Raw genomic sequence first — 13,348 nt, 5'->3', positions numbered from 1 at the left:
GCAGCTGCAAGGAAGTCGCATGCAGTTTCTGCTTCCTCTTCAGCACCACCAGATAAGGACAGCAAATCACAGGACTCGTGGGGCCGCAGGGTTTGCAATTCAGCTGCCTCCACACTGAAGGTCTCGAGTGGGGCCGCACTGTTGGGTAGATACGATAGAGCCTTATGGGACTCCATGGAAAGGTTTAAGTCCAAGCTTCCAAAAGAAGACCAGAAGGACTTCGAAGAAACTATGACAGAAGAATGTCTGGTGGCGAACCAGTTGATGAGCACTGCAGCGGACGATGCAGTTCTTGCAGCACACTCCTACTCACATGGGGTTTGTGCCAGGAGGTCAGCTTGGTTGCGTCTCACAGGTTTGAAGCCGGATGCTCAACATTGCATCCTAAATCTACCTTTTCCAGGGTCCTCTCTCTTCGGAGAACATGCTGACGAAGAGATGACTTGTATGAAGACAGAGCTGGATACAGTAAAGGCGGTGGGTTTGGAAAAGAAAAAAGAGTTCAAACGCCGTTTTAAGACCAGCAAGGGAAGAGGGGCTCAACAGAGGGTTCAAACCCCTCAGTGGTCCCAAAATAAGAACCAGGGGAATTCCCAGTTTCGAGGAAAATCCAACAGAGGTAGAGGAGGTCACAGCCGTCCTCTACCACCACGAGAGGAGGAAAGGCCTGAGCAGTGGCTTCCTCTGGCGCCGTTGCCCACTCCAGTGGGAGGAAGTGCTTCACAACACCTGGCAGAGTGGGTCAGCATCACAAAAGATCGATGGGTGCTGAATATACTGCGCAATGGATACATGCTACGTTTCCGTGCGCTTCCAAAGAGCATTCCTCCAAAGAACTCTTGCCCTCACCAGCTAAGCTTGCTCAGGAGAGAGGTGACAATCCTGCTACAAAAAAGAGCTATAGAGGAAGTTCCCCCCTCTCAAAGGGGAAAGGGTGTTTACTCCAGATACTTTTTTGTCCCCAAAAGAGATCAGGAGGACAAGTTCAGGCCCATACTCGATCTTCGTCTCTTGAACAAAGTAATTGTCAAAGAAACGTTCTGCATGTTAGCTCTTCACCAAATATGCCCACATCTTCAAACCGGAGATTGGATGTGTTCGGTGGATCTGCAAGATGCATACTTTCACATTCCGATTGCACTGGGGCATCCAAGTACTTGAGGTTTGTCGTAGGAAACAAACACTACCAGTACAACATGCTACCCTTCGGACTCAAGTCCGCACCACGAGTCTTCACCAAATGCATGGCAGTGGTCGCGGCTTTTCTTCACAAAAAGGGACTCTTCATCTATCTGTACCTGGACGACTGGCTCCTAAAGGGTCCATCTCCGGTACGGGTAGCACACGATCTGCAACTTTGCCTGCACCAGTTGCACAGGCTCGGTCTCCATGTAAACCTGGAGAAGTCAGTCCAGCGGCCGACACAGTCCATCCACTACCTAGGCTCCGTTCTGGACACAAAATTGGGAAAAGCGTTTCCTTCGGAGGAGAGACTTTTTTCCATGAGACAGAAATGTGGGATTCTGCTAGAGTCTCAGTTTCCAACAGCCCGACAAGTAGCATCCCTGCTGGGTTCCATGGCGTCCTGCATTTTTCTCATCCCAAACGCCAGGCTGAGAATGCGGCCTCTGCAACAGGCTCTCGAAGACCAGTGGGACCAAGCGACAGGGCGTAGGGAAGATCGTATCACTGTTTCCCAAGCAACAAATGATGCCATCAAATGGTGGACTCGGACGAGGAATGTGCTGGTGGGAGTGCCTTTTTACCAACCTCGTCCATCCCAGTCTATAGTGACGGATGCCTCTCTGCAAGGCTGGGGACCGCACATGGGTCCGCTTCAGATTCAGGGTCAGTGGTCTGCGCAGGAGCAGACATACCACATCAACATGCTGGAGCTCAGAGCGGTATTTCTAGCTCTCAAAGCTTTCTTTCTAGCAATCGAGTCCAACTCAGTCCTAGTTCAAACGGACAATACGACCACCATGTTCTATCTGAACAAACAAGGAGGCATGCGGTCTCGCCCACTCTCCCGAGAGGCTCAAACCATCTGGCACTGGCTTCTCTCTCGAGGCCTCTCAGTAGTGGCGATGCACCTTCCAGGCGAATTGAACGTCAAAGCAGACGCACTCAGCAGGCACTTCGAAGATCAGCCAGACTGGGGGCTAAACGACGAAGTGGTAGAAGAGCTTTTTCGTTGCTGGGGTCGTCCAGCCATAGACTTGTTTGCAGACGTCGAAAACGCCAAATGCCACGCCTTCGCGTCCAGGTTCTACCGGCCAGGGACGCAGGGGAATGCTCTCCTGATGGATTGGTCGGGAACATTCGCTTACGCGTTTCCTCCCCTGGCTCTGATTCCGAAGGTAGTGTCCAAGCTCCTCAGGTCGGACATGGAGATGATCTTGGTAACTCCGGATTGGCCACGGCAGTGGTGGTACCCAGACCTTCTGCATCTGTCTGTGTGTCCACACAGACGACTTCCTTGCAGGCTGGACCTGTTGAGCCAGATGAACGGGAGGATACTGCATCCCAACCTCCCATCACTGAACCTAACAGCATGGCACCTGAGGTCCTGCAATATGGACATCTGAACTTGCCTCCCGAATGTTTGCACATTTTAAAGGAGGCTAAGAGGCCTTCCACAAGAGCGTGCTATGCGTTCAAGTGGAAAAGGTTTTATATATGGTGTAGGGATCATCACCTGGATCCTACTAAAGGGCAGGAGGAGGTAATTCTGCCATACCTCCTTTCCTTGGCAACTTCTGGATTGAAATATGCTTCCATTAGAGTGCATCTGTCAGCTATAGTAGCGTACAGGAAATCACGTCATCAGATTTCTTTCTTTCAGGTTCCGGTGGTTAAGGACTTCCTCCAGGGGTTGAAAAAAGTCTATCCCCCTGTGCGAAATCCTTCTCCTCCTTGGGAATTGAACCTGGTTCTATCCAGGTTAATGTCACCTCCTTTCGAACCAATCCACAATGCCTCTGCAACATCTATCTTGGAAAGCTGCCTTTTTAGTAGCAATCACATCAGCGCGCAGAGTAAGCGAGATACAAGCGCTCTGTGCGAAGGAACCATATACTGTTTTCCATCACAATAGGGTGGCCCTGAGGGCTCACCCATCCTTCTTGCCTAAGGTGGTTTCTGATTTTCATATAAATTAGTCCATCTCCCTCCCTTCTTTTTTTCCAAATCCAGCGACCCCAGCAGAGCGGTCATTGCACTCCTTGGATTTAAAGAGAGTGCTCAAGTTCTATTTGGAAAAAACAAAGGGAATCAGGAAGTCGGATCAGCTGTTCCTGAACTATGGTTCAATGGGAACGGGCTTTCCAGCGGCCAAGAGGTCCATCTCTAGATAGATTGTCTCCTGCATTAAATTGGCCTACCAGCTTGCAGGCAAGCCTTTATTGGTGTCACCCAAAGCGCATTCTACCAGAGGGAAAGCGGCCACACTTGCACGACATTCCAATGTCAGAAAAATGCAAGGCTGCAACCTGGAAATCAGTTCATACCTTTACGAGGCATTACTGTCTAGAATCTGATTCCAGGGCCGATACTGAAGTAGGACAAGCCTCTTTGAGGAATCTATTTGGTAGCCTGCGGCCTGTACGAGCTTAGTTGTTACTAGGCTTAGTATGGTTATTACTGTGTTGTTACTCCTTTGCCCGCAGGGAGTTGAGGTGAGGCTCACTATTCTATTCTAATGCTTATGACTATTGATGAGGATCCCCTGGAAGAGAAGGATTAGTTACTTACCTGTAATCCTAGTTCTCTTCCAGGGGTATCCTCATCAAAGTCATAAGCAACCCTCCCGCCTCCCCGGGCAAAGGACATTCTTTAATAAGGAGATATTGTTAACATATTTGTTACTTGGGTTTTTTAGTCTCCGAAAAGAACAACTGACCTGTCACCCCTGAGGCATGATGGGATACAGGGGGTCATGGGTGCCTTAAAGGCACGGTGTCAGTTTATTGCTATGCAGCTACAGGTTAGCTTTTCAGTCTTTTTAGACCGTGTGTTTGCAATGCAGCCTGGGAGCTGTCTATGCTTTCAGTGAGTTATGAGAATTTCTGCTGATTTCTAAGCATTAAAACAGTTTCTAAACAATCTTTGGTGTTGTTTCTCATGTTTTTAATGCATATTACTCATGTATGGTGGAAATTCTTCACAGCATATTTCAGCTCTGGTGTTATTTGGCTGCTATTGCATGTTTTTATATATATATGTTGTATATATAGTGTGGGGCACATATAATATAGTGTTTCCGGGGTCCAGCGCATGGGCGGGAATATTCTAATGCTTATGACTTTGATGAGGATACCCCTGGAAGAGAACTAGGATTACAGGTAAGTAACTAATCCTTCTCCGCTTCTGGCGTGGAAAGTAGTGTACAGAACTGATGTCAGCGCACAAGGTGGGGATCTAAGTAGCTACCGAGACATCATCCCGGCAACCACGACGCTAACAACAAACGCGGAGCTGACCGACGCCACCCTTTGACGTGCCTGGGTACAGCTGACGAAAAACTTTCCGGATCCAGTCTGATGCCTGGGGGTAATTGTAAGGTAAGGAATCTATCACTAACCTTTGTTTCCTACAGACATATTGTTACCGAAGGTAAGTAACTTGTTCTTTACAAACAAACCTGACTGGTCCTGATATGGAATTGTGTCTTTATTACACAGCGAGATCGCGCAACTGCACCATATAATAAACCACTTTGCTCACACATGTTTGTTTTATGTAAGTAACACCGAAATATTTTGTTTTTATTTGAATTCATCCATAAGGCAAACAGGCACTAATTTTCATTTTTTGTTAGCCTTTCAGGGGATGTTTCTTCACCTGACTTGTTTGGAAGTATCCATGAAGATTTCAGTTTGACATCTGTAAGTTTATTTGCTTTGAAAATAATTTTATTACTAATAGTTTACAGACACTTGATAAATATATATATATATATATTAAAAAACGGTGTCAAGAAGTATATTTTGTGTGTGCTGTTGGCTAAGGTTTTGCGAAGCACTTCTTTTCAAGGTCGGTCTTTTTTTATATTGCAAAAAAAGTGTACACTAGTTGTCATCCATATTAATACACATTGTGCCTCCTACGCAGGCAAAAATCACCACTTGCCAAAGAATTTTAACCAAGATTGATGGCATGGCTAAATGCTCGTAGAGATTCACAAAGATGCTTAAGAGAAGCAAAGATAGCACAGTGCTTCACTCTCGTCAAAATAGGACCACAGACTAAAATGAAGCGCATGGAGCAGTAGCGGCAACTTAGAAAGTGCACTCTAAGCTGTGATATGTTGAAACATGTGACTGTCAGTAATGTGTGAATGAACCCCCTGGTGAGAGAGTGCACTTTCCACCAATATGTTTCAGCCTCAAGCATATTATGGAAATATTTCCGATATGTCATAAACCTCTCATAAAGATAAACAGAAATGCCACAGAACACAAAGAATTAGTACATTAACTCTTTAGTAAGTTTATCTGAATTTGGGACCAGAGTAATTACTCTAGCAGAGCAATGACTATAGCAGACATATTCAAGAGCACTGAAATGTGTGTCAGCAGAAAGAGCAATAATTCAGCAGGACAAGGAGGGAATGGATGGGGAAGGTTGATAGGCTAAGCTCGTATTGAACAGAGAAAGTACATTGTTCAGCAAACAAGGTCCTATGCGTTGCTACCACCCTCTGTGCTTTATATGGGAAAGTCCAATACTCCTACCGATTGACCAACAGAGAACTTCACTGCCACCACACTAATGGAATAATGGATACACCTGCAATTTCTGATGACCACCCACCAAATGCCTGCATGCTAATCCTAACCAATGCACCTCCAAACTCTTGTGTAAAAAGGAAGTATCTACTCACATCCTTCATTGATCTGAAGCCCTGCAGTCACCTCTTTTATTGTGCTCTTCTAGATCCTTTCCTGTTTTGCATCTTTGGATTAATAGTCATTTGAGGGCTAACTTATGCCCGGATCCACCACCCTTTTCCTTACCCATCCAGCAGCCACATGTCTGCTTAATCCAGAATATCCGTTTTGACCTGCTGGCAACAGAAAAGGAGCCTTCAGCTCGACAGGACCACACAACAGCCTGCCACCTAGTTGCTAATCTGTATAAAGAAAACTGCACCTGTACCAACATCTCCTAGTTTGATTTGAAATGCTATGGCTTCCATCTTCTGTTGAGCTTTTCCAGAACTTGCAGTCTGATGGCCCCCTAGGTTTATGACCATCTTGTAAGGAAATGCCTCTTCTATATGTTCACCCCAATGTTTTTTGACTGATGCAGCTTGTTTATTGGCTCTGAGAGTGCACTGAGGCCTGCTAACTTGACCTCAGTGCCAGTGTCCGGACCCTAAAGTGTATGACGAACTGGCTGTACCCAATTGGAAATGGCTAACACCTGTAAGTGCCTAGTAAATGGTACCTAGGGCATGTAGGTTAGAGGGGTACCCCAGGGCTTGCAGCACTGATTGTGCCACCGTGGAAGTTCCCAAAGTAAAAAAAAATCCCCCAGTCTGCCACTGAAAGAGAAGTCATGCACTACTAGCTCGACTTTGCCATTTAGAACAATGGCAAAGCCACCTCTTCTTTCCCCGTGACAAGTAGCTCTGGCAGGGCACTGGGCCCTAAAGCCAGGGTGCAAGATAGGACACAGGTTTTACATTTACTTTACATGTCCTGACAGTAAAACATATGTAACCACCGTTTTTACAATGCAAAGACTTGGTCTCCCAATTGGAAAGTACATGGTTACACTCTGAACCCTCCTGAACAGTGCAACCAAAATGGGCAAATGTATCAAACAACTCATTACATGAAGCCGGATTTGTATCTCTGGTCGAAATTAATGCAACTTGTGGCAGTGTGCAGCTTTAGCAAAGCTGCCACCTTGTTGCATTTAAAACTCCTGTGTCTTCCTTGGCATGCATGGAACCTGCTCCAAAAGACCGCTTTCTGCCCTCCTCGAGAGATGTGCTAACGACTTTCAGGCAGGGGAACAATGATGGATTGCAGGCCATGGAGATGTCACCTACCTCCTGCAGGTAGGCACTTTGGTGTTACCCCCAGAAGGCATGCTTCAGAAGTGAAGGCGCCTTTGAAGGGCAGATGTGTAGTACCTGGGGGAGGACTGCTCCATTGTTGAGGTAGATCAACCAAAGAAATAGGGCACCCAATATTCCAAGGAACTCTGGTAATACAGTCATACAAAAAACAGTGTTGCCCTAGAAATCACATTGATATAAGTATCTCTGGCCTCAGTGAGGTTCAAAATATTTCAATACATGCTTATCTTAGCTTATTTAAGTATTAACTTTATACTGATTCTTCAATTTAAATACAGTAATCTAAATAATGTAGGTGCTCCAAGTGACGGCGCAGTGTAAAGTGCAAAAAAGTGAGCCAAACAATATGTAAAAACTGGTGTACGTAAAATGTATAATATGTTCAAAGGGAGAGATTCCTTAACCAAAAAGGACAGTCACTCATATTCATCTGATAATAGTCATATTCAGATTTAAGAAGTCCAACAATATATGATATGTGTAGACTCTGCAAATGTCGACATATCAGCCCCACACACAAAATCCCACAAGATCTTTCTCAGGACAAAGGAAATGGCTGCACCGTGACTAAATGCAGTTAATGTCTTAGTTTATTCATAGTCATAATTTTGTCAGTAGGGATCTCAAAACCAAATCATAAACACTACCTTGTAGGCTCACTCTAATGTCTCAAGCTGTTGCTCGGAAAATATGGGGCCTGACTATGAATAGACTATAACATTAAATGCAGAGCACAGTCAAGCCAAGAGAACTCCAAGGGTCAGCTGACTGGCCTTCTGTTCACAGTACAGGGACACAACAGCTTAAGAAGCCTGCAGGGGTAAGTTGGTACCCATAAGTCTCCCAAGCCTCTACCATCCCCACTGTGCAGCATCAAAACCAAGATCCTACACACACAGTCGCACCCACGTTTGCTGAGCCCGGGATTGCTGTCCCAGAATTACTATGACACTCAAAAGGGGAGTTATCGATGCAGGAAGGACTGAACTGTGACTGCAACAACAGGCAACTGGTAGTCCAGTGGCTACTGGACTTCGGCAAGACCAGAGAGGTCTGCCTGGGATGTTGACCATTCAACCAGAACCTCGTAACCTTCTTAGTGGACCTAGGAATCCCTGTGGGAAGGCGCTCCACAGCATCCTTAGAACATCTTCAGCATCCTTCATTTCTTGCATCAGGACCACTCCATAGGAATCCATTTAAACATGGATAAAGTGTCTGGAGCTGCTGAAGGACTGCCTCTCCTGTGGAGGTAACTGTTCTTGAGGACCTGACTAGCTCCTGCTGGAGTTAGTCACCCCAAGTCCTTCCTACAACGCATTAACACTTACTTGTTCTTAAAAAGTTTCTAGGGGCTAGATGTAGGTCGGTCGGTAACGGCCGAAAATCGGTATTTTTGGCCGTTACCGACCGGTATATCAGAAATGGTATGTAGGGGCAATATTTGACAGAATCGGTAAATTTACCGATTCTGTAAATTTACCGATTCTGTAAAATACCGAATCGGTATTTTTACCGATTCGGTAAATCTCAAATGTAGGTGGGACTCTTCTGAGTCCCAAAGGCCCTACAAATTCAGTATTTTAACACCCAATCCAATTGGGTGTTAAAATACCGAATTCGGTTTTTAGGCGAATGGCTTGACGATTTCTGGATTACTAATATGTACCCACCAGAGTCCCTACCTCCCTCAACCCCGTGAAGCCATAAGACCCCTCAACAGGAGTTTTTATCCCTTTTTTCTCACCCATTGTGGGATTGAAACTAGATCCTACTACAGATTTTTTGTATGTAGGTTCCAACAATAGGAATCTTGGACTGGTAGGGTGTTAGTCAACCTTGACCACCCATTTTCCTATGGTCCTGAAGAAAACCCGGTAATTTCCTTAATACGGGTTGAAACATGTAGACCTTGCACATTGATACACTCAGCCATAACTTGCTGTAATTGTATCACCACACATTTTATTAATGTCCAGTAGTCTTAAAATAAATTTCATTTTTCACAGACATACCAGGACATTTTTTAACATTTTTTTCTGCACCACTCACAAGAACCTGCGCCACTGCATTCAAGGTGTTGTAGCACACCCTGTTGGCACTCGGCCTTCGGGGTGGCCCCGATGATGAAGCATGTCACCACTAGGTGGTGAGTGAGGGGTTTATTATAACCTAACAAGGACTCCTGTCTTTCTTCTTTTGCTTCATCATCTATCCATCCAGACCACCTTTTGATAGATTGTTGACTTGCCAAGGCTTGTTCGCAGTTGAATAAAATCACTTTGATTTATTACTGCTTCTAAATCTACATCTCTGGAGCCCTCCGGTGGATGTTCTTCGCTCTAGTGCCCAAATTCTTATAAAAATACAGTCAATTTTTATAAATGAATGTCGGATTTCTTGAGTGTCGGCTCAGTTTCTTCTCCAATTGTTTTGAGGCTGTTTAAATGTTTAACACTTGTACCTCTGTATAAGCCTTGCTACTCAGGGTTGAGTTGAGGGTTTTACCATTTAAACCTACTGTACCTAAAGGGGTTGGTAAGTGTATTACACAGTGAGGTCGCACAACCACACCATATAATACACCACATTTTCTCACACATCTTATGCTGAAATTCAGTGTCATCACCTTAAACAGTGCACAAACCACACCCATAACTAAGTGATGCAGTGGAATGCACATGTAGTATTGTGCTATTTATTTAATTTAGGCCTTTAACAACCCAATAGCCCTGATATCTGATATTTAAAATGAACTACTGGTGCCATGCAATTCCCACACAATACTGTTATCCCACAAATACTACACTACAGCCACTATATGTTCTGCTGATTATTTAACACCCTACTCTCAACTTGTGGTTCAAGTGGTCCTTTGAATGCAAGCTGCGCTTGGACGTCCTGTATTTTATACTGTACCATTGAGCAATAGTTGCCTTTTCTGCCCCTTAAGTAGTGCTATTCATGATCATTGAATGCTTGGTGTCTTTGGACCCTTTATATTTTGCTATCTACTGATGTACATGAATACTCAGAATTTGGTGACATCGCTCCCCATTTTGTATTGGACTTTCAAATATGTTGCTATAGAGGACCAATACATATTTAATAACCTTATGTGTTAATACAGTAGAATTTAGGTACCTGGTGCCCCTGCTACCGTCTCACTAACCAACAATGTTGTCACCCAAACTCTGCTTGTTGTTCTCCTATGCTCCTCCATTCCCGTAGTCATTGGCTCCTAGGTTACTTTTGCTTTTCCCTGACCTAATTTTACTCATGGAAACTGGGTTGAACCTTGCTTTGGCACCGGACATCACCACAGCCATCTCCTCGGCTAAAAGATTGCCAGGAAAAGCAGACTTCACAAGACCGGAATCACCATCATCCACACAGACATCACCAGCTGCACCTTTTCCATGGACAGGTCATCCTCCAGCATGGAACACCTATTGTTCAACCTCCATGTCGTAGCCAACTTCATTTAAACAGTGCTCTCATCTACAGACCACTGGTACAGCGCACTGTCTTCACTGATTCCATCACAGTCTTTGTTGGTCCACACGCCCTTGATGCAAGCAATTTCATCCTCCTTGGGAACCAGAACTTCCACCTGGAAAAGTACGCCGGTCCCAACTCAAGAATACTCATTAAAGACCTTGGTGGCATGGGCCTGACCCAATGAGTAAATCCACCTAACCACATCGCCGAACACCTCCTGAACCCTATTTTTTACCAACTTCGACAACATCCAAGTCGACAATCCCACACCAGTCCCCTGGACAGACCACGCTCTTGTCAACTTTAGCATCCCTGTCCAACGCATATGCACCCCCGCCAGACCAACCCGCTGAAACTGGAACAACATTACTTACATGGACTGGAACATCCCTGTCAACCCCCTCCAATCCAAATACAGCAACAGCTTCCCCAAAGCCATCAATAATTTAAACAATTAGATTATCTCCCATGCTGACTCCCTGCCCCCCTCAAACACAGCAATGCAACAAGATCCAGAACCCAGGCTACACAGAGGTTCTCAGATCAGTGATTCACCACTGCAAACATCTGGAGTACAAATGGAGAATTAGTCAGGACAAAGCAGACAGGAGCACGTTCAAATCCACCCTGAGACGGCCACCACCAAATTATCTGGATCACCAAACGTGCCGCTCTAGTGGAGCACATCGATGCCAGCACCAACAGAAAAACGAAATCTTTGCCATTGTGAAAGATTTCTCCCCACCATCGGCTGCCTCCAACTTATTACCCCCTTCTCAGGACCTTTGCAACAATCTCTTTCAGTTATTCAGCAACAAAATGACTGCCTTTTACACCAACTTAAGCCCGCAACTGGACTAGACAGACCTCACCAAACACCTCCCAATTTTAGCCAAAGAACCAATGTTAAATACATGGCCTGTCATCGCCCAGAAGAAACCGCTGCCGTCATGGAATCCATCTACTTAGGGACCCCTGCCCCAACATGCCTGCTCCATAGGACTGTAACTTATCAGCGTTGTTAAAGCTCTCAGCCTTAGAGTGGTCTTTCCCCAAACTTTTTGTCTTACTCCTACATTTTTACTGATTTCGTTTTTGTTGGGCTTAGGACTCTGTGCACTTTACCACTGCTAATCTGCGCTAAAGTTGTGTGTGCTCTTCTTTAAACATGGTGAAATTGGCTTACACCCATTTGACACATTTAATTTACTTCTAAGTCCCTATTAAAGTGGTACTACATGTATGCAGGACCTGTGAATTAAATGCTATTAATGGGCCTGCAGGTCTCGTTTTGCTAGACAATAAGACAAAACGGGTATAGATGTTGGTAGGATGGGTCATCTCTGACTTTCACAGGGTGGCGGAGCTGTCATCTACCAGACTTGCACATCACAAAGGCTCTACCTGAGCACACTCGCAAAGTCTTTCACACCAGTCTTTTGTGCCCCGAGATAAACTGGGCGATACTAAAGGGGATGTTGGACAGATCGCTAGAACAAATCAAACACTCACCCTCAGTCAACTGATCTGAGTTTAATCCATCATTCTTTAGCTCACTCCACCACCCCAGTTTAGACATGGCCATATGCAAATCAGTCTGACCCTGTGCCTCATGGGAACAGTCCAGCCCGAATAAACTGGGGCCAGGGCAAGGAGGCAGGAAATCCCAAACACTACTGATGGGTGTAAACCTCCAGAACCTTCTCCTACTTCAAAGCTGGTACCAAGTATAAATATTTGACCTTCAGACCCAACTCTTCAGTGCAGCTCTGGACCTGTGGTAGACTCTGAAGGGTTGCTGTGCTGTTCGGCTACAAGGAGGACTGCTACTCTACTGCCTGAGTGAAAATGACTGAACCTGCATTTGAACTCAGGACCACCTCAGTGAGTCCAAGGGATAGTTGTCCATAGGGACAGAAAAGGTCTCAACCACCTTGAACCCAGCACCTGGACTCGGTCTACTGTGAGTCTTGCCCCCTAAGTGGTGCCACCCCAGTCCTGGACTCTTGGAAGTGGGCCTGACCCTGCTCTGCCAGCCCAGCTGTGGTCCAAGTAGAACCAACGCATTGCAGCACATCGCCTCTAAGTCCCGCATCAGAACCGGCAAGGCGCATCCCTGATGCAGAACCCTGCAGCTATTCAAAACTGCAGCTGCTCAATGCCTCCTCAGCTCAGGACATCTCATCGCAGCCCCAAAACTCCTCGTAACAGCCGCTGTGTGATTCATCATCTGCGCAGAATCTTGCATCGCAATTCTGCAGCTCCTTGCAGTCACCACTGTGTGATGCATTTTTGATGCAGGACCTCACATTGCAGCCCGTCAGAATTGCAGCTGCACAGTGCATCCTCCATGCGAGATCTTGCAACTCTCCGCAACCTGGATTTAAGGTACTTTGTTCAGTGGGTCTAACTTGATCCCTGTATCTGGCCCACACCATTGCAGTTGGTCTGAACTTGTGACTTTGTCCCAGTTCGATGCAAACACATAACCACATTTGGCGCTTTGTGGTTTTTAGGCACTATTTTCACTTAAAAATGTAAAACTGCTTATTTCAAATTATACTGATTGGATTTTTGATATTTTAGTCTCAAATACTTTATTACATTTTACTCTATTTTTCTAAATTGGGGTGTATTTTTCTAGGGTGGTGTTTTTAGTTTAGTACAGTTTAAAGTGCTGCATAAGTACTTTACACATTTCCTCTAAGTTAAGCCTGAGCACTTTGTTCATAGCAATTAGAGGTCTAAGCCAAGTTC

At 45.4% G+C, this 13,348-nt stretch overlaps 1 protein-coding gene across 4 annotated transcripts in view; it reads left to right on the top strand.

Annotated features, from left to right (window-relative positions):
• Positions 1–13,348, top strand: part of EXOC2 (exocyst complex component 2) — a 1,143,674-nt gene that overhangs the window by 914,655 nt on the left and 215,671 nt on the right. For all 4 annotated transcript variants that reach the window (XM_086965054.1, XM_086965056.1, XM_086965057.1 and 1 more), the window contains one exon: positions 4,820–4,886. In XM_086965054.1, coding sequence (XP_086821180.1) covers positions 4,820–4,886 — 67 coding nt within the window. The remainder of the gene's footprint in view (positions 1–4,819; positions 4,887–13,348) is intronic.

The sequence above is a fragment of the Lissotriton vulgaris genome, chromosome 4_1 (genome assembly GCF_964263255.1).
Source record: "Lissotriton vulgaris chromosome 4_1, aLisVul1.2, whole genome shotgun sequence".
Lineage (NCBI taxonomy): Eukaryota > Metazoa > Chordata > Amphibia > Caudata > Salamandridae > Lissotriton > Lissotriton vulgaris.
Note: the sequence above shows the minus strand (reverse complement) of the source record. Positions and strands in the feature narration are given on the sequence as shown.